At 38.0% G+C, this 20765-nt stretch overlaps 1 protein-coding gene across 3 annotated transcripts in view; it reads right to left on the bottom strand.

The window, feature by feature from the left end:
• Positions 1-20765, bottom strand: part of GRIN2A (glutamate ionotropic receptor NMDA type subunit 2A) — a 172797-nt gene that overhangs the window by 72872 nt on the left and 79160 nt on the right. For all 3 annotated transcript variants that reach the window (XM_027711172.2, XM_027711173.2, XM_027711174.2), the window contains exon 4: positions 5064-5659. In XM_027711172.2, the coding sequence (XP_027566973.1) occupies positions 5064-5659 (596 nt within the window). The remainder of the gene's footprint in view (positions 1-5063; positions 5660-20765) is intronic.

Here is a 20765-nt window from a genome sequence, read left to right as displayed (position 1 = left end):
TTTGGACAAACATGACAACAGTTTCATCCATTCAGTTCCTGCTGTGTTATGCAACGATATGGAAAATGCTGTCTGACTGTAGAAGAGGGTAATTACAGCACATGAACTCAAAGAAGTGCAAGTATTTGGTTGTTAATGTTTAAGACCTGCTCATCAGCAGTAAATTAGACTTTGTGCATCCCTGTGTACCAATCCAATTGCTACAATACTACTGGGTCTCCTGATGAGAGAGAATCCCCACACAAATGAAGGAGCAAAGTGGGATCCTGCCACTGACAAAATTTTTTCTGAGTATATTTTCTAATTCATTTTTTCATGTTGACAATAACAATTTATTAGAATTCAGAATGTCTGAAATCAGTTGTTAACGTGAAATCTAGGACTGGCAGCTTGGTACATCATTTTCATTTGAATTTGTTTCCATAGAGCAGCATTCACAGTAGCAAAGGAGAAGAATAAACACATCTAGCAAAACCTGAAACTTCTTCATGCTTTAAAGCTACCAAAAGTGAATTACTAAATTGAAAGTATGCTCAAATTAGCTGTTTCCCTCCATGACACTTAAGCATCAGATCGTCACCCTGTATACAGTGCACTCCCATGAGCACCCAGTGGCTCCAGTAAAACCTCAGTGGGATCACAAAACGGGAAAGACAAACAAAATATCCCAGGAAATACTTAGGTGGAAATAAATAATCATTTGTTTTTCTGCACAGCAAATATGCTACTGGTAAAAAAGCATTTTTCTTCATGTGTAATTAAATATTTATGCACCTTCAATCATACAATAAAGAAGATGATACTTATTGTTCCTAAGTCCTCTGACTTAAATGAACAAATCCTCTATAAATTGGCTGTTGATCTGTATGCAGGAAAAGATTAAACAGATTTGCTGGATTATTCATCAAACCATTGTGTCCATTTAATGCCTGACTTTGCTCAAAAGAGGCAAATTTATCTGTCATGCTAAAAGCTGGAATCAAAATACTGAACTTGATGGATGACTGTCAGGACTGGAGGGACAACAAAGCCATTGCCCTGTGGACAGAATGCTGCTGTAGTTGTGCTGAATCCTAAGAGCAGCACAACAGCAAGGACAAGGAAATGAACCACGGGGTTGTCCATGGAATTGAGCAATGCTGGGCATTGTTTTGACATTTCAAAACACTCTCCCCACAGAGTCCCTTAGTTTTTAAAGTAGAGTCACTCAGGTCAGGATCAACTAAGCTGTTGTACCTGTCCCTTTGGACTTCCCGTTGCTGCTGCTTGCTCGGGGATGACAAATAAAGGAAACTGTGCTTGGAAAGGGCAGGATGTGACAGCCTGTCCAGAGGACTGGGACCAGGTTTCTAGACCTACACCTTCACTGCTTAAAGATGGGCCTCCAAATCCTGCCTATTATTTGCCTGTATTTCAGAACTGAATGTAACTAAACATCAGCACCCTGTGTGGTAAACACCTGACTGCCTATGGACAGACACATCTTTTTGGTTTTTTGAGGATAATGGCAACAGAGCAACAGCTTTGCCATCCTCATCCCTTCCTGTACGGATCAGTGTGGTTGGAAACGTTGCTGTGAAATGTATCTCCCAGGGTCGTGACTTTTATACACACCCTGAGTACTCTTCTAAACAAAGCAGCAGCATTTCAATTCAAAGGTAGCAGCCTTTTCTGTGATGACTGGCACGGTTATTGTGTTATGCTGTTTGTTTGCTTGCGTGTTTTCCTTTTTTTGAGAAAGAGCAAGCATTTGTTCAGCTGACATGGCATTAATGAGGTGCTAATTCTATTTATCCTGCTGCTCCAGTATTTCACACAACAGCGGTTTTCTGCCTTGGGAGATCTGGGTCTTACACAGATAGGAAAAGATGAACTGAATCAATACAGATAGAAATACACATATATATCCATGTTTTTAATGCATTGAAAATGAGCCCTGTATTTTATTATAAATCCTTTATTCACAGGGGAAAACTAGTTTTCCCATGTGTATCAGAAATGAACATTGATCAAATCATTGCAAAAACTAAAGCAAACCTGATTTTCTTCTGGATCTAGAAAGCCAATAAAAGCATCTCAGAATTGCAGTGACAGAGGAAAGATAAATTGTGTGCTTCAAAACAAATATATCTTCAAACCAATTTAATACTCAAAGGATTTGAGAAAGAGGGAGGAGGAGCTTTCACTTCATGGCTTTCTTTACATAGAATTTCTTCATAAATGGAGATGAAAATTGCTATCTAGATGTGGGAAGTCGCACATAAAGCATTACCAATTTCCATTTACAAGCAAATTAGCAATTATGGCATAGTCTTAAAATACTATACTCAGTTTAAAGCTGAATTAGACTGTCATTACAAAGGAGGAGTCTAAAAATTCTGGCTTTTTCCTCCATTCTCCAGGTTTTTTTGCTCAGGCATCACCTTACATAGCCTTTTCCCTGCTTTCTGAGTTCTCTGCTTCTGAGCTTGCAGGCTGTGTCCTCTCATTCAACCCTACTTCTCCAACCCCGATTTTCTGCATGAACAGGGAGGCACAGTACAGCAGATCCCAGGTCCATAAGCTGTTTCCAATTACTTTAGCCCTTTCCATTGTGAGGTTGCTCCAAAATCCTTTGTTCAAGTCAGCCTCTTAATACAGCACATATACACTTGCAGTTTAGAATACAAAGCTGCACTATCTGTGACCTGAAACTGCGAAGATTACACTTCAGAATAAAACCCCAATTTAGGCGTTGATTTGTCACATAAAGAAGAAACCCACAATTTAGTGATGGGGATGAGAAAGTACAATGAATTTATGTAATTCAACTTGGCATGGAGAGACTGGTCAGCTCCCAGAGATTACTTAGTACTATAAATGCTTGCACACACTTGCCTTTCTTGCAGATTATATGTGACAAGAATAGTCTTGGGAAGTTATTACATAAGAAGTACTATTTAAAGTTTATTCATTTTAGTGTAATTCTGACATTTCTAGATTAGAAACAGCCTTCTTGCTCTTGTGGTGTTGGGGAAGCTCAAAGAATCTCCAGTACCAAAAATCTATTCTCCTTCATAGTTCAGTTTTTCACATCGGGAAGTGACTTGATTAACCAGAGTGCACTACTTCTCCTATTAATAATTTCTATGTGCACCATGCACTGCACACTGCAGAATCTCCTGGTAAAGACTGATCTCACTGCCCTAACACTCACAAACCCTGTTCCTGTAGTCATGAAGATTTAATCACAGAATCACAGAATATGTGAGTTGGAAGGAAACAACAAGGATCATCCAGTCCAACTCCTGGCCCTGCACAGGACACCCCAAGGGCCACACAATGTGCCCGAGAGTAATGTCCAAATGCTTAATGAGAAAATAAAGATTGTTTGAAGAAAGACAGCTTGTGCTGAGTACTGAATACCTTATTCAGATCTACATTAGTGTATTACCCAGACAGTGGGGTAGGAGCCTTTTCCAAAACAGGTTCAAGTTTTTGTGCCCCTACCAGCTGAACCACAGTATTTTAAACACCAACCCTTCTGATGACAGAACACAATTTAACTTTTACAGGAAACTGGAGTTCAATTATTAATATTGGACTTCCTTGTCTGTAGATCAGATCCCAGTTTAAGGTCCAGAATTTGGTTGAGAGGATGCCATGAGCTTCCACTTCCACCTGGCACTGCCGGCACATGCACTGAGAGCCACCCTTTAAGGCTCCCAGGCTGGGTGCAGGTTGAACAGTCACTCCAGGAGAGCCTCCCAGCTGCTCTGCCCTGACATGAGGGACACTGCCATGGCTTTCCCAGAGCCACCCCAGTGCTGTCTCCTGCCACTTCCAGGGGCAAATGGGGCAGCAGGAAAAGAATCACAGGTTTTCTGCAATGCCTCTGGAGAATTTGCAGTTTTAGAGGCAGAGGCTAACAAACAGGAAAGGGAACACAAAAAAACCTAAAGGCAAGTTCTCTTTAAGGATAACTGTACAACTGTTGAAAAATACGTGTATGAAATGTTCAAATTCATATACTTTGCAGAATTTGGCTTTTAAGAAAGCTTCTAAAGAATTCTGTGTACAAAGATGCTGTTTTCATGGACAGCTGTTCCAGGACATCATCTGGTAACCAGCTCCTAACCTAAATGTGCACATACAACTCAAGATTAAAACTGTTCCATAATCTATCTGAAATCAGCACCAACTTTCCTTCCTGTGCCAATTCCATCCTGTTTTTCTGTAGAAAGCGCTTCATCTGCACTATTTGGTCAGAACAAATTTCAAAAATACTGCTTAGTAACTTCCATATGAGATATTGTCAAGAGCTATTAAAAAATATGCAAGATATCTTTTAATTCCTCTCACAGACCAGATAAAAAAATATATTACTGTGTAATATATATTATGCAACACTTTTGGATATAAGTAATCAGGAACATCACGTCTGAAAGGGATAATTAAAACAAAATTATAATTAAAAAAAAAGAATCCTGATTTAAACCTTGGCAGTTCCCATCTGACCAGCTGTTTTGAGAAAATATCTATATCAGTTCGGATCAATGTAGATTAATTTTGCAGTTATTCTAGCAGAGGTGACAAAACCAAAACCCTCACAAGTAGAAGTGACAGATTTCAGTTCTTAGGTGATAAAAACTGCCTAACTAATTTAATACTTCTATAATTTCCAGCAACATCCTCTTTAATGCTGCACATTGCTTGTCTTCTAAAATATTACCAGGTTCCTGCTGATGCAAGTGATTCAGGCACAGCCTCCAGAGCATTTTGGTAATTTCACCTCATAAGTACACAACAGCCCAAATTTGTTAACTCAGCTTTATACCCTCTAAGACCAATTTCTGTCATCTTCTACATTAGGTTCAGAGCAGTATCTATTCTCCACAGCACATAACATCATCTCCAGGAGCACAATTACCAGAGCAGCAAGTCCTCTTGCACATTCTCCTGGAACATCTGAAAATCATTGCTTAAAAAAGGCACGATGAGATTAGAAAAAAAATATTCTCCTTCAAGAAACACATAGAATAGAAAACTACCAAGGTAAGAAACCCCAAACCAACAAGCCTTACTTGTGCAAGGTTTGAAAGGGCCTGTCATTTTTCTCCAGTTGTCCATAGCAGCTCGTTCTGGCCTCGGGAATGGAGGAGTATTTTTCCAGCATGGCTGAGGCAGCAGTGGCAATGACCCCAAGGCCGTCCCGCACCCGAGCTTCTAAACTGTAGTCCCACTCATCATAAGCTGCCGAAATGAGTCCTGAAGGAAACTCCTTGGGAGTGATTTCTGTGTTACCACTAACCAGGCTGGGAACTATCCAAAAGAAATCATAGCCAGTAAGGCCCAGGGAGCGAGCCTCATCCAGAATGTAGACAGCTTCATCCTTGGAGCAGTAGAGCAGGATGACAGAGGAATGGATTTTCTTCAGCTGAATTTGAGTCTTGGCATCATCTCCAAAGGCAGTATCAAGTGTGATGACGTTCTGCATGTCCCAGCCCACAAAGCTATTTTCCACAGTGGTCTTAATGACATTGATGAAATCTCGGTATCCAGGGAAAGTGGTGGTCACCAGAGAGAACACGTGCCAGTCATAATCCTGCATGATCTTCAGCATGATAATGGCTTCTTGCTGGATGGAAGCCCCAAACTGGAAGAACGTGGACATCACATCCTAGAACACCAAACACAGCAAAAGATGAGTAATTTGGTACAAGGCTGAAGGAAATGGAATCTCTCATTCTTCTGCTCTCTTGTTCTACCATGGTTACCACACTTCCTTTGCATTCCATTAACTTTCTGTGACTTATTTGTACCACTACTAAGCCACAGTGATCATAAATACTACATATTATTTCATACAACATAAGGACAGAGGTGCTGCTTATTTTAACAACATCTATCAGAAATAGGCAGCACAATATATTTTGTTGGCACTAAATTTACAAACATTTCCATTGGTCTACTTTTACTAAGTTGCTGTGAGATCTACATTTATTTTTGAATTTTACATTCGACACTGACATAGAATTATTAGAGTGCCAAATATACACAGGAAGCTGTATAAGTCTTTATTTTTATTTTACTTCAGTATTTATTCCTGACCAGTAACAACAACTTATGTGCATTATTTTCAGATACAGGAAGCATGAACTCCTGGTGAAACAAAAGCTTATGATTGAAAAGTAAGAAATGAATCATTCAAGGTTTATTCTGCAGGCTTCAGAGGAAAGACACATACAGTGCATTTAATTTAAAGAGTTTTATGAACATGCTCGCTAGCTGCTATCCTATTTTACACTTGCAGGGAACAGAAACAGATTAATTGATTTAAGTTTCCTGGCAAGGTGGTGTTAAACATACAAATATTAGTGAGAGTGGTAACTCAGCTCTGCAAGCTCTGTAAATCTGTTCCAGGCAAACTATGTTTTTTTAATAGAAGATGAGGAGTGTTATTACTTTCCGAGTGTTAAGAAGCTGACACCTGGATTTTATATGGCTTGACAGTAATAAAAGTCTTACAACTTGTGCCAGACCATGAAGACTAATATTGAAGGTACAAAATACACACTGCTGGTGGGAATGAAATCATCTGCCATGGCTTCTTTGGTACCTCAGAGATGACATTCTGAATGTCAGTGCCAGATTTGAAGTGGTTTTGGGTTAAATACAAATGTTATAAAGCTCATTTTGGAGAAGAATTGAATTGGGAAGATTTGGTTTCTGAATGCTTTTAGGAACTGTTTCCTGGTGACCTGCACTAGATACTTAAAAACAAGCAAACGAGCTTTTTATCTGGGGACATTTACGGCTAAAGAAACCCAGCACACAGAAAATCTGCTCAGAGTCAGCATTTAGTAATTTAATTACTGATTTACTATTACAAAGTAAATTAGATATCTAGAGAAAATGCAACTTTGCTGCAGCTTCCTAATTGAACATAAAAAATATTGTAATGCAAAGTCAATCACTTCAGTTATCTTCTCCAGCTCTTATCTAATCCAGGTTTCTATTTGTGAAATATCCTGTGAAACGATTTACAGTAAATTAAATGGATTAGGTACACCATATCCTTTAACTCTCCCCCATTTCTGTATGTGGTTTATGGCTACTAATGCAGTGGAATAATTCTTTCAAACAATACATACACCTTGGTCCTCCATGCATGACAAGGAACTTCTCCAATGAGGCAACTGAAGATGAAGTATTTGAGGGCAAAAAACAATGAACATGGACATCTCCAAGTGTGACCTTTCTAACAAGTAAATACAGATTTTTAACCTAGAGCAGTCCTTGACATCTTCCCTGGCAATGAACAACAGTCTTGTGCACAACACCCTGTGTCACCACTGCAGGAGTCTGACAACAAAAGAAAAGTACTAAAAATAAATCCTTTCTTTCTGTAAACATTTTGTTAGAAAAAAACAGTTTATGAAAGGAGTTTTGACTAAACATTTCTGTAAAGGTCACACTCATATTTCAAGAATCCTTTTCATGTAATTGTGAATGTGAAGGCCAGTCAAAACCAGCCAATTAAGATCAATTTGTGATTGGAATGGTGAAAAATAACTGCTGTAATTATATTCTGAAAACAAGTTTGGGTTCAAGAAAAGTGGAGACACAAATATCACAAGCGAGATTCTCATCTGAAGAAATCCCATGTAACTGCACTGACTTCATTTGGTGCTTTTATGGAGCTGAAGACCTGACTGTGTGTGTTTACAATGAATCTGAAACAGATGGAAGATTACAAGCAAATTGCAGCCTTAGGAACTTCAGTAGATATTTAAATGCCTATAAGAGAATATTCAAGGACATATCCATTAAACTGGGGGTAGGGAACGAGGAGGTTTTGTGAAAAAACAGCAAATAAATAAATAAAACTGTAACGAATTGAACTATCGTATCCTTAAACATCTACATCATTTGGGATTTTTTTTAAGCTCCACATTCTTCTCAAAAAGCATTATTATTCCTCTGCTTTATAGAGACTTAAATTATATATGTGTAACAAAATACTAAGTTCTGCTTTTCTATATTCAAATGCAAACCAGAGTGATGTTTGTATAAAACCAAAATTATTCAGTTATTTTCATTTAACTGTCATCTTGTCATCTATTCAGACATCCATCTAAATCATTGCTGAAGTAGGAATACAGATGTAATATCAGAGGTGTTTGAAATGCACACCAGAAATATGCTCTTTTTCTCTCCTCAGTGTTCCCAGTTCTTGAGATTATTGGTGGAGGATGCAAGGAAGTGGTGCCACTTATTAAGGGCAAGAAACATGTTACAGATGAATTCCACAGATAAATCTCAAAGCATGAAAATTGTTACACTGATATGAGCAAAAATTTAGTCATGGAAGTTGTGGAAATATGATTAAGGCTTTATTTGTTTTTTCTGCTTTAAATTCTTAGCTGGATTCTACCCCAGCACATGTGAACAAAAAACAGCAATGAAAAGGGAAAGGAAAGAACAAATGCAAACTTTTTGTTTCTTTCTGTCTTGCACATGAACGTACAGTTTATGGCAAAACATCTCCCCATATGTTTCACACCGGAAGGACGGAATCCTCCAATTGCTTCTTGCTTAATGTTATCCTTGACTTTTGTACACAACATAAAATTCTGGCATTACAGGAGAAGGGCACTTCAATGTTCTCACACTTGTGCACAAAACAGAGCAGCTCTCTCTGCTGCTGTCATTTTATAGATTAATATATTAGAGTAAGTTGCTTTTTAATTAGTGTACTGAGTCTATAAATCTGTCACTGTTGTCAGAATTGCACATTTCACTTCCCCAGTTCCAACAAATTACAGGAATATTTCTCTCAAAAACCTCATCCTCAGCTGTTTTCACGACATCTTAGTTTCCAGGCTCTGGTTTTTCCATGAGATCAGCGGGGTATATTCACAGCTGTTGTAACAGCTGAGCTAAGCCCTGACAGGACTTTGTGCCTACTAGGGAAAAAGCTGCAAGAGTTGGTCAGTTAAGGTAAGAAACATTTGTTAAGTAGCATACCTTTTGTTAAATGAAAATTAAATGCTAAACCAGAACAAAACAGGGGTCAACGTGAGACCAAATCAGTTTTCCTCTTGGCAGACTCATCAAGGACAGTTATTTCACTGGTAAGACAATATTATGACAGGAAACAAAAACCAATATGAAACACCTTTAAAAGCAATCCAGAGTATGATTTTATTCAGCTAGCAACAATATTATTATGATAGGAATATAAGTAGGACTTTAAAGTTATCTTAATTGTTTCATTCTTACTTACTCTCTATTTTCCACAGAGATCCAGCAAAAATCATTTTTCTCATATTTTACACCACATTCTATTCTTATAAAGATTTAAGGCATGTGGTGCAAGGTCCGCATATACAGTGCAAGCTGTTTCCTGTTTAATGAATTATAGTAGTTATTTGGCATTTTTATAAAGACTGGGGGAAAATGAAAGCCAGAGATTAGTCATGAATTTAACTGAATAATTCAGCATCACATCAAAAATATCCACAAGAAAATTATTTGTACTGATCTCAGATATAGGTTAAAACAAAACATGTATCCTGCAGTGTGTTAACATGGTACCATTTTTTTTGGATTTTCCTGAAGTGATGTGTTGATCCCCTGGTAAACATGAAGTGAATTGTGTTTCTCTGTCAGGAACATCCAGGCTTCAGCCATAGGATCTTCCTTTGTGGAAGGGCACAGATCCTTGCCAAACTTCCAGCAAATGCAAACACTGAAGTGGAGGAACTGAAAGGGAAACCTTTGCTCCCAAGACACCCTGCACATTTCTGAATCCTTAAGTTATTAAATTCCCCCTGTATTCATTAACAGCACAGAACACGCAATTCCCAACACAAACATCTCACTGAGGTGCCCAGGGAGAAAACTCCTCCATTATCACCATGGGAGCAATTTGGGGGAAATTATACACGATTTTGTGCTCTCATACAAAGCATAGCAACATGTGAGGGTGGAAGTAATTTACTCATTTTTACAAAAAAGGCAGAAAATACTTGCCTGCCAAGGACCTGACCTGTCACCTCACACATGGCAAAACTGTGTCCAACCTGTTCCCCTGTCCAGTAACACCTGGACCCCCAGTGCCAGCCCTCCCAAGGCATGGGCTTTCTGAGAGAGAAGAAAAAAAGGATGGAAATTTCCTTCCTCTCTAATTTAACTGGTGCAAATGCACAGCCACCAAATGTATTAAAGGTCAACTAAAAGGACAAAACGAGGCCTTACTTTTTATTTTAAGAAGTTTGCTCTAGGAGAGGAACACTGAAGTTAGAAAAGGGCAGTAGCAAGCAAGGGAGTACATCATGGCTCTCCAACATCTGACATGTCCCCTTTTATTATTTCAAGGAATAAATATCAAAGAAACATGATTTCAAAAGGTTAGCACTGGCTTAATCAAACATGTTCTTTCCCATTTCCAGAGGGATTCTGCAGGAATTCATTTTGCAAAGACTTCTGTATTTTCAGGTCATGGTTTTATCCCAAGAATTTTGCTAGATAACAGGTTTCATAGTTTTTTTATTCTCTTTAATATATCCATTTAGTTTTATACTACCTCCTTGGCTTATACTGGCCTGCTACAAGAGCTGAAATCTGTCACTAAATCTGTACCAGAATGGCAAGAAAACAACTACAAAGGAATGAGAACAGGGTTTCTACAGATCATTGCAGAGTCCCCTGGTTTTTGATCTTTTACATTCTTCCAATAATAGTTGTCATGTCTAATGGAAGCAACTCAACAGGTCATTACATTGAAACAACCTAATTATGGAAGACTAGTTTTGCACAGAGCTCATGAACCATTCCCTGGGCTGGAACTCACTATCTGGGTTTTCAACAGATCTGGTTTTTCTTTCACAGATTGTTCAAACATTGGAAATTGTGGTGTCTCAGTCCAAGCTCCTGTTCAACCAGGGCAGGCAAGTGAAAAATGCTTTTGATGGCTGAAATGACACCAACAAGCCTCTGATCAGACTTGATAAAATCCTGGAAAGATTCAGCAGGGATTTTACTGTGGTCATTTGATGAAAGATTTATTGACAAGATGTCTCTTTTCTAGATAGATTTCAGATTCCACTGTTACAGGAATGTCTTACACCGTGAATATTTTTATGAGGAAGGGGAAAAATTGTGGTTCTATGAAAAGGTAGCATGGAGCTGGCTGTACCATAGCTATTTGGACAAGTAACAGCTACTGTGCAGCTTTTAGGGCCAAAAAAAATCCCAACATATGAAGTAGAATACTGGTGTCTGCAAGGAATATAAGAGAAAATAAAGAGTATTTTCAGAAAAATTGTATTTGCTTTGTATGTTCAAATATTTCTTGAATATAAATCACTGACTCTTTAAGAATTGCTGGGTCATGTGGTTCTGTACATCAGTGTAATCATTATTATCCCGAAATATTTTTCCTTTATGGGATTTGTATGAAAGCTTCATTTCCTCTCAGTATTTCACCATGAAAATAAATATTGAAAAATGTGTGTGACCTAACAGATAAGGTACCAAGGAGGACAGATTTTGTGCCATATATTATAGCTGAGTATCATTTCTCTTCTGCCCCTTGTCATGACTGAGATAAATGGTTTGCCATTTTTTAAATTTAGATTTTTTTTCATGGTTTGTACGAGCAATGTCCTTCTGCTTTATTCATGCAATTAGCCAGCACTAAACTGATGTAAGTAAATAGTCTCTTCAAGAGCCCAAGAATATCTCATTTTCCATAGGAAAATGACTTTAAATTAGCCATGCAGCACATCTTTCACCTCAAAGAACACCTGAGTTCACATGGAGAGCTCTTGAGTCTGTCCTTTCAGTGAAACTTCTTCAAGCAGTTGTTGTGAATGATGGGAGAGCAATCAGGAAAATTAATGACTTTCCAAAGACAGGGAAGGCAACTGCTGTGAAGTTACTGGTCAAAGTAACTGGCTTTTTCCTGTGTGGAAACATCCATCTGCCAACAATTCACATTTGAGACACCACAACAAAGCTTTGGCGACAGCATTAGAAAAAAATGGGATACTGCTCCTGTTCTCCCTGTGGCAACCTGAGAAGGTTTAGAAAAAACTGATGATGACCTGTTCTGAACAGGTCACCCTACTTGGCTGAGAAAAATAAACAATGAAATGGTGCTATAAAATGAGGCAGAAAGAAACCCAAACCATCCTTTTACTGCAAAATTATCAAAATGCACTTGCTGAAAAGAGGAAAGCCCAGGTGTATTTTCAGGAAAAAAATATAAATCATTTTTTAGACTCATCAAAACCTATTCACTGGGTAACAGAAATAAAAAGCATTCAGAAAGCATCAGTGAGCTTGTGAATTAGCCCAGTGAAAGGCCAAGACTCAGGAAATCCAGCAGGGTTAGACACAGACGTTTGAAGAAAGGAAAGGTCTAGATAACTTTCCTCTCCTAATACAGGCAGTTCATTGTAACCCACATAATTCACCTCTAGAAATAAAATACCACAAAAACATAGGAAGGATGAAGGACACCAGCCAAATGAGCCACATGGGTTTCTGGAAAATAAATAAAACTCTTGGTATGTAGACTATCCATCCCCACTATCCCACTTCTCTTGTATTCCACTGGGGCTTTATTTACCACTGTTCCCTTTGGTTCATATCAGGGTTGAGACACTCTGTGTATTTTCCTACCAAAACAACATGCTGGGCTATTGAGAGCTTCTCACCTTCCTCAGCTTTAGGTCTGTGACTACAGAGAATTATCTATCACATCAATTAGTTCATTTACTTTGAACCACATCTGCTCCCACAAGGCCATGAGGGATGAGCTTCCCTTGATTCATGGGCAATTTGTGGAACTCCAACGGATATAAAATCCAAGCATTTAGGTTAGAGTGAGTTATATTATTTCTTGGAGCAGACAGCTAGTTCTAATTATAAATTTTGAAAACAATCCTGCTGTACCAGCCATGTTAACTCAAATCAACCCTGTGTACGGGATTAAACTGTCTGGTTTCAAAATGAGTCCCTGATAGCCAGGTTTTGGTACAAGCAGATGGATCTCTGACACAAAGGAAGATTCTCAAATTTCCAAGCAACTCCAAAAAAAAAAAAAAAAAAAAAAAAAAAAAAAAGTGAAGTTTGCTAATCTGTATTTTTAAAATTTTTAGTAAATAAAATTTCATTCCAATATTGAGTCTTACATGTTTTACTGCCCCAAATGGTTATGTCACTAGTCTTTAGAAAGTGCAATGGTCACATTTTGTCTGATTACCAGCTTTTCACAGCACCAGCCTAACTTGTTTTCTTTTCAAAATAAATCACCCAAATTGACTTCACTCTACAGAATGTGCTAGAATCCAATTTATTTGACATGTTTTTGGGTATCTGCTACATTTAAATATATAGGTTTGCTAATATTCTTTCAGTTTAATAACAATATTTTAGCTGAGTAAAATCTGATGTGCTAATTATTGCTGTGCAATCAAAAACTGTAAGTTGTTTGAATGGCTTATGGAAATTTTCAAGAATCAATGCTATGCAATAATTCATCCCCAAGACAAATTTTCATTCCAGCTATTTGGTATCTAGCACACCAAGCATTTAATTTAATTATAGGATGAAGTCACAGTGTCATTTTGATCTATATTGTATACCCCAACCTATAGGAAAATTTGCTTAGAGCAAGGATTTAGAGTAGTTGAGGATAAGTATGATTCTCTGTTCAAATCTTCCATCTTATCTTGTACAAGTATTGCACAAGAAAATCCTGCAATAACAAACCACTTACAGCTCACACATCAACAAAATTCATGAAAGGGTTTTCAAACAGCTTTTGCCATTAGGACCTTCAAAACCAACACCATCCAATCTTGCTAATCCTGTAAATAGAATCATACTTACCCACAATAACATTTAAATATGCTATGGCCAAGGATTCAGCATTAAATCCAAAATCAGTAACAATCTATGATTTAATAGCAGTTGAATCAAGCCAAACAGGTTTATAGTTTACTTGTAGTTTGTATTGCATGTGTGCATAAAAATGCCATACACTATAAAGAAAGATAAGCATAATTGAATACTAATAAAAATGCCTTAAAACATCATCTCCTTATCTGAAAACATTTGGCCTCAACTGAATGCTAAAACACTTCTCATTCGTGTTGAGGATGAGAAGCCAGAAAACCATTAACTAAGTCATTTCCATACATCTCCACTTAACAAGTAAAAATGAAGGTAACAAACAACCTCCTCCTCCACCCCCTTTCACCAAATGGTGAGTATAAAACATTAAGCAAATAAAAGAAATATAAAGCCAATTTAGTTTTCTACTGTGTGCTTGTAACTACGTGCTTTTCCTTTACGAGCCAGAACTCTTGGACTGGCACCTCTGTGTACCTGCTCCAGTGGAACTGGACAGAAGGGAGAATTCCAACAACAACAGTCTACCTGGAGAGGACAAACAGATAGAGAGGAAGGGAATTTTTTAAGAGGAAGGCTGAACAGAGTTCAAGGAGCCATTCAGAGCAGCTTTCCATGGCAACAGAGATTTATGGGATATATTTAAGTATCAGAGGAAGCTGATGATGAGAGATGCAAGATTCTTGACCTTTTCAGGAAGACATGCATTTTGGTTCCTCAGGTAGTTTGGGCGCTAAACAAGAAGAGCTGCAAACCTGACTCACCTGCTTTGGGAAGGCAGAGTCACAAAACCCTCATATAACTTGCCCAAAGCAAACATGCTGCTTTCAAATTCTCCCAGAAGTGTTTCGACATCTTCAGTGTGCTCCTCTGCTCTTATGTACAATCAGTGGATCTGAAGAAGAGACCAACTCAAGGGAAATTCCATTTATGCTTATCCTTTATATTCTCCTCTGTAGGCACCCTCTTTGGCCTCTGGGCAAAGCTACAGCTGTTCTTCTGCTATGCTAACAAAAATTACATGCTTTCTCAAAGTGAGGGAACAGCCCATCAATGAATATCCTTTTCCATTGTACATTTAATAGCAGCAGGTCAGAAACAAATTCAGTTATAAAATTTCTGATATGTGATCTACATCAGTACTTACATATCACTCTGCTCAAGAGGAAAGGGTGACTAACTCCTTATCTTGGAATTAATCCTACTGATAAGAAAGTGGTGCAAAATACACCAACAGTGAATGATATTTCACTGGTATTCACTGTAGAGCTTTTGAGTAATCACAAGAGAAACCACATTTGTGTTAAAGTAGCTACAGAGACTCCAGTGCTCAGAGCTCCTGCATCCACACCAGAAGGGACACAGGAAGAATGTGGAATTTAGATGCAGGCAGACACAAAAGTTTTCCCCATCCAGATAAGGACATAAGCATTGCATTCTGGTGATGGATGGATGGTAAGGTAATATAACAGAAAAGTGCAGACAAAAAAAACTCTGAGGCACCTACTCATTCTGACTCTACCCACACTGTTCCACACCTTTGACTTAAATCTGCATTTTCTTTTTGGCAATCTCTTTAAGAATGCATCGACTTATTTAGTTGCAAGAATATCACGCATCAAGAGATTTGCCAAGCATTATTCCCATGAGCAAATAAAATTCCAGGCAGAAAATCTTTAACAACATATATTCAAATTACTGAGATTTTACATGGGCAGTAAAACTATTTCTTCTTGTGAAATAGCTCAGCTTAAGCTACTTTTCCTTAGTTACGCAGAGGCAAAATATCTTTAAGCATGGTTCTGATTTACAGTAAATATCAGAGATAAAACATCAAGAAAGGAAATGTTCAAAATGCTGTTTATCTCCTTACAATGCACAGTAATTCTTTCTAGAAATTATTACAGATTTGACAGTCACACCAGATACAGTAAATACTGCAGTGCTATAGCAAATTGAGTATCTCATTTCCAGTTATAAAAAAAAGCCATGTTTGTACAATGTTCAGTACAACGTTCAGTGAAGAGAATTGAAGATATCTTCCTTAACCTTTATAGTTTGAAGAGACATGATAATCCTTGTTCTGAACACAAATAAGTGTTTTTATTAAAAAACTTATTCATGGGTTGATGTTTTTAATGCCTGACCTTTTTATTAGCTGCATCTGACAAAACAATGCAAATACTGTTTGCCTACATAAGTACAACACCACACAGATCAATGATTTTCATAGATTCCTCTGAAAAAATGAAATTAAACTTCAGAGTTTTTCTAACCTAGGTATGAAATACACAAAGTTTTTAACTAATCTTGGTATAGGTTACAACAGGTAATAGATTCCTTCAGTTATCCATAATGCAAGTAAATTGTGCCATCTCATCCAAGTTCAATGGGAGCTCAGAATGCTGCTCAATAGCCTCCAAAGGTGGGTAGATTTATGCAGAAAGGAGCATTTGCACAAATGTGAGATTTTGGCCATGCCCATTTTATTTTTGCTACTCTTTGTGTCCTCAGAAAAGAGTTTCATACTCAGTTAACTGAAATAGATTGTCTACAAACATGAAGTGGTGGTCCTTGCTCATTTTCATTAACAGAACTTTGCATCCAACAGATTTAGATGCCAGTCCTTTGGGTTCCTTTGAAAAAGAAAAAAGCCTTTTGTGGAAGGTGGCTAACAAACAAAACACCTGTCCTTACAAGTTGTTAAGTGCTTTTGGTTCCACTCATAAAAGATGTTACATTCCAGAGACCTTATATAACAAAGCTTGTTAAGAAATTTGCAGTTTAGATTTCCCTGTAACAGGCACAAGGGAATGTGCTTTGCCTTAAACTAGTGTATCTTGATTTGTCCCTGTGTCCCCCAGTGCCATACTCCAGAACAGCAATGCTAAGTTTCCAGAGTACAAGTCTGCTCTCCTTTTGCAGGTCCTTTAGAAATAACCCACAGACCTCCTGGTGTCCAAAATCCAGCCTGAAAAACATTGAGTTGAAAGCAGCAACCCATCCATTTCCATCCGATACCTGCTGTTCACCTATTTCACTGTGGTTAAGCATCTTATGTATTTTAGGATTGATCCTCAAACTTGTGACAGCTTACTGTGACATGGTGCATCACCAAAAAGGAAGAGGTAAAGCTGTGACCTCATTCTTTGCAATATATTCCACCAAAACTTCTGGAATATGGATGAAATGTGGAAGAACAGAAGACTTCACTGCACATCTCTCACTAGACAGCTCTGTCACTACTTTCAAAAGATAAATAATTAATCTGAACCAGATCTCCACCTTTTGTGCAAGGAATATGGTCCTGTGGGGCAAGCAGGGATTGTCCTGTGTTCAGGGGCAGATACAGCTCATTTTAAGGAGAAGAGTGTCGGTTTTTCAAATCCCTACTAAATAAGGCAGCCTTCCTGCACAGTATGTATTGAAAATTGGGAGAGAGAAGTGAGATGTAAAATCTATGGCATGTTTCTTGACATGCTCCATTCTACAGAAAGCTGAACTGCTAAACTACATGAAGTTCTTAAGGAGATGGATACCTGGATGGATGGAAGTTCATGAGATCCATGATTCTTCCCGATGGATAGACATTTGTTGCTACATAGCAACAGTCTGTCAGCTCATTAGAAACCTCAGAGAAATAAGCAGAAACATGCTCCTGTAGAGAAAAGCTCCACGCTGATGCTGCCTCACTTCTATGGGAGTAAATCTGTTGTTAAGGTCAGGTCAGGACCAGGTACCGGGAACAAAAGTGTCTCTAAAACATGCACAGAACAAATGACCATGTTCTGCTGTCTGGAGCTGACACAGAGCCAGAGAAACATCCAGGATGTCAAAGACACCATTAGAGACAGATGAACAGTGCAAAACAAATTAGCTCCCTCATGGGTGGCAGCAAATACTTTCTTTTGCTATTTGTGGATTATTAGTATACATATTGTTAGTAAAAATTTGAACAACCACTGGTTCTTGATAAAAATTTTAAATATGAATGTTTCACTCAGTTTTAAATGAAACACCTGCATTTGAAACCACAAACATGAAATCCTGTCACTTGAATTCATCCTCTCTTTCAGAAAATATAGAAAAGCATAGACCAGAAGTAATGCAATGTGACAGGTGACCGGACACAAATCACAAACAGTTAAGGGATGCCATTTACAAAAGCCCATTTCTTCAAGTTAATCACCCTTGTTACTAAACAAATACTAAGAATAACATGATTTTAAATAAAATTAGTGAGGGCCAGTAAAACTAGATTACAGCAGGAATTATCCATTAGTCTTCATAATGTAGCTTAGCCAGCAATAATGTCTGTCATTTCAGATGCATTTGCACAATGACTGTATCATAAAAAGGCATTTTCACAAAAGCTGCATTTCAACAGCTATCAGTTTTCCAAGATATAACAGGCTTCCTTTGTAATAAGCACTGAGCCTTAGAGCAAGACAGTATAATGTATATCCTTGTAAATCTTTCCTCCTGGAAGATTTACTTATCCCCAGGAATAGGTAGAATAGTTTGGCACAAGTCATGTCACAATGCCACATCTCATGAAATGGCTTGAAACCATCCATACAGAAATAGTTTCTGGTCTCCTCTTTCAAGTGATCATAAATTTGGTCTAAAAAGTGGTTATACTACTACATATGGATGATAATGTGTTGCTGTACATGCCCATAATACAGGATATAACTTTACAGTACAGGATATAGCTTGACTTAATTTATCTCAGTGTATCGAATGATCACACACCATCTGATGGTGGAATAGAAATTAAAGGTGAAAAAATTGTAACTTCAATAAAGGTTGATAAAAAATTCAAACCTGTAAAATCTGTGTTCTACATACAATATTATACACTATGTGTAGAATTATGTACATGGAAAGACTTCTGCACATTGTTTTCTCCCCCTCTAGAAGATTAAGAAGCACATTTTCCTTGTAATTTTTTGCCCAACTAGTCTCATAAAGGAGTTAAATTTATTAGTATTATACAGTCACATTTTCTTGCTCACTATGAAAATATCAAACAGCTTGCAGTGATCAGTTACAAAACTGCATTTGTTTTTTCTATGAAAAATTGGGTTTTTTACTACCTCAGCTAAACCCCCAAGAAAGAAAAGATTTTATGGAGTATTCATGAGCAAAATGCAACACAAAGCACAGAATTAGGTATAAATAAAAATAACATAATTAAAGTAATATTAAGATGTTTGGTGCTATAGCAGAAATTAGCATATATGGAGAAGAATTGTCTGTTCATAAGGAAGGACTCAAATTATTACTTGAAAATGAGAACACCAAATCAAAATTAGCACTCAACTGAGCAATGATATTTGTACACACATTGGTGCATTTGGAAATTAAATGGATGCATAAGGGATATTCTCATCAACTCATTTGTATAAATTGGTATACAATGAGCAGAAGAATTTGAGAAGACAATGCTGAGAATGATTGTGGTTTTTTCAACCAACAAGCAGAAGAGTTACAAATGGGGCCTGATTGCTATTCCCACCACTATCTGGGAATTTGAGAGATTTGTCATCTTTTCAGTTTCTTTCAGAAAACTGTTAAACCCACAAGGGTGCACTGAGCATCCCACAGCTCAGTACATATTCCTACCCATGAATTTGAGGTAATTTCCAACACTATTAAAGTATTTCCACAGTTTCTTAACATATTTCTCTCAGACCTCTTCTAACCCACCAAGCAGCAACCGCAATGCTTAGGATGAATTCCCACCTGACTCAGAAAGATGGGTCCTGTGCACTTTAACTCCTCAGGAGTTCACCACATGGATTCAGGATATTGGATGAGAAGCAAAAGTTTCTTTAGTGCATGTGATTCAGTTGGCTACATACTCATAAACCAGTTGAATTTATTCCCTTAATCCCACCAATCAACGTCAACCTCTCTTATGCTCATCACCTGGGTTTCAGAGCCCTGTCCCTACACAGAGATTAGGTTGTTGTCCCACACTCACCAAGAGCTTAATGTACATTTTTTAAAAGTGCACGTTGACCAATTTCTGTGTACTGGAGTACTGGAAAAAACTGTGAGGGAGGGTAGGGATGGGTGGATGACGAGTCTAAATCATTACAAATATACCACAATCCTGTGGGAAGGCACTGCAGTCTCACCATTACCAATTTACAGCCAATTGTAGGACATTTGGATTGAGTGGAACTTTATACAGATTACGTTAGTCTTTGTATCATGTGAACTCCCATTACTTTCTTGGCAAGGTATGGGATTCAACTATAAGACCTTCAGAACAAGTATTTTAGCTTCTAATCAAAGTTTGGGTGAGCACACAGCCCTAACACCTCCTCATTAACAAGTCTTGCCATTGCACAAGTTCTGTACTCCAAGATCTACACACTGGGAAATCTTGTAAATCATGAGAACAGATAGTTGGGCGGAGTTTGCTCAGATCTCTCAGGCCAGTGAATGACAATCAATATTAAAGCCACCTGTGTTTAAAATAAATAACCCACTGTGTCCCATCTCTCCTTTTTTATTCACCTGTAATTTGTTTCCTCCCATTGGCAGCCGTCACCCCTGTGGTAAAGCTGGATCAGATTCATGCTGGGTTGCTTCAGTGCAAAAATCAGTCAGGTTGTCTGAAACAGGCTCTGGTGTCTCATTTTTCTTAAAAATGGCCAACCCTGCTCTGCAGATGCTGAAGGGTGTGCAGGGATTTCAGTGCTGCCAGAGCAGTAACCTCAAAGGAGAGGGGTAAGACGAACACTGCAGGGACTGGAGCAAGGGATGCAGACTGGAGTGAAATAGCTTATTTCTGAAGTTATTATCTGATCATAGACTTAGCCTCCTATTATTGAAATTTATTAAAC

Source organism: Pipra filicauda, unplaced genomic scaffold (genome assembly GCF_003945595.2).
Source record: "Pipra filicauda isolate LSUMZ 115617 unplaced genomic scaffold, ASM394559v2 scaffold317_size908105_pilon, whole genome shotgun sequence".
NCBI classification, from domain to species: domain Eukaryota; kingdom Metazoa; phylum Chordata; class Aves; order Passeriformes; family Pipridae; genus Pipra; species Pipra filicauda.
The sequence above is the reverse complement of the archived record's forward strand: the minus strand, read 5'-3'. Positions and strand labels throughout refer to the sequence as shown.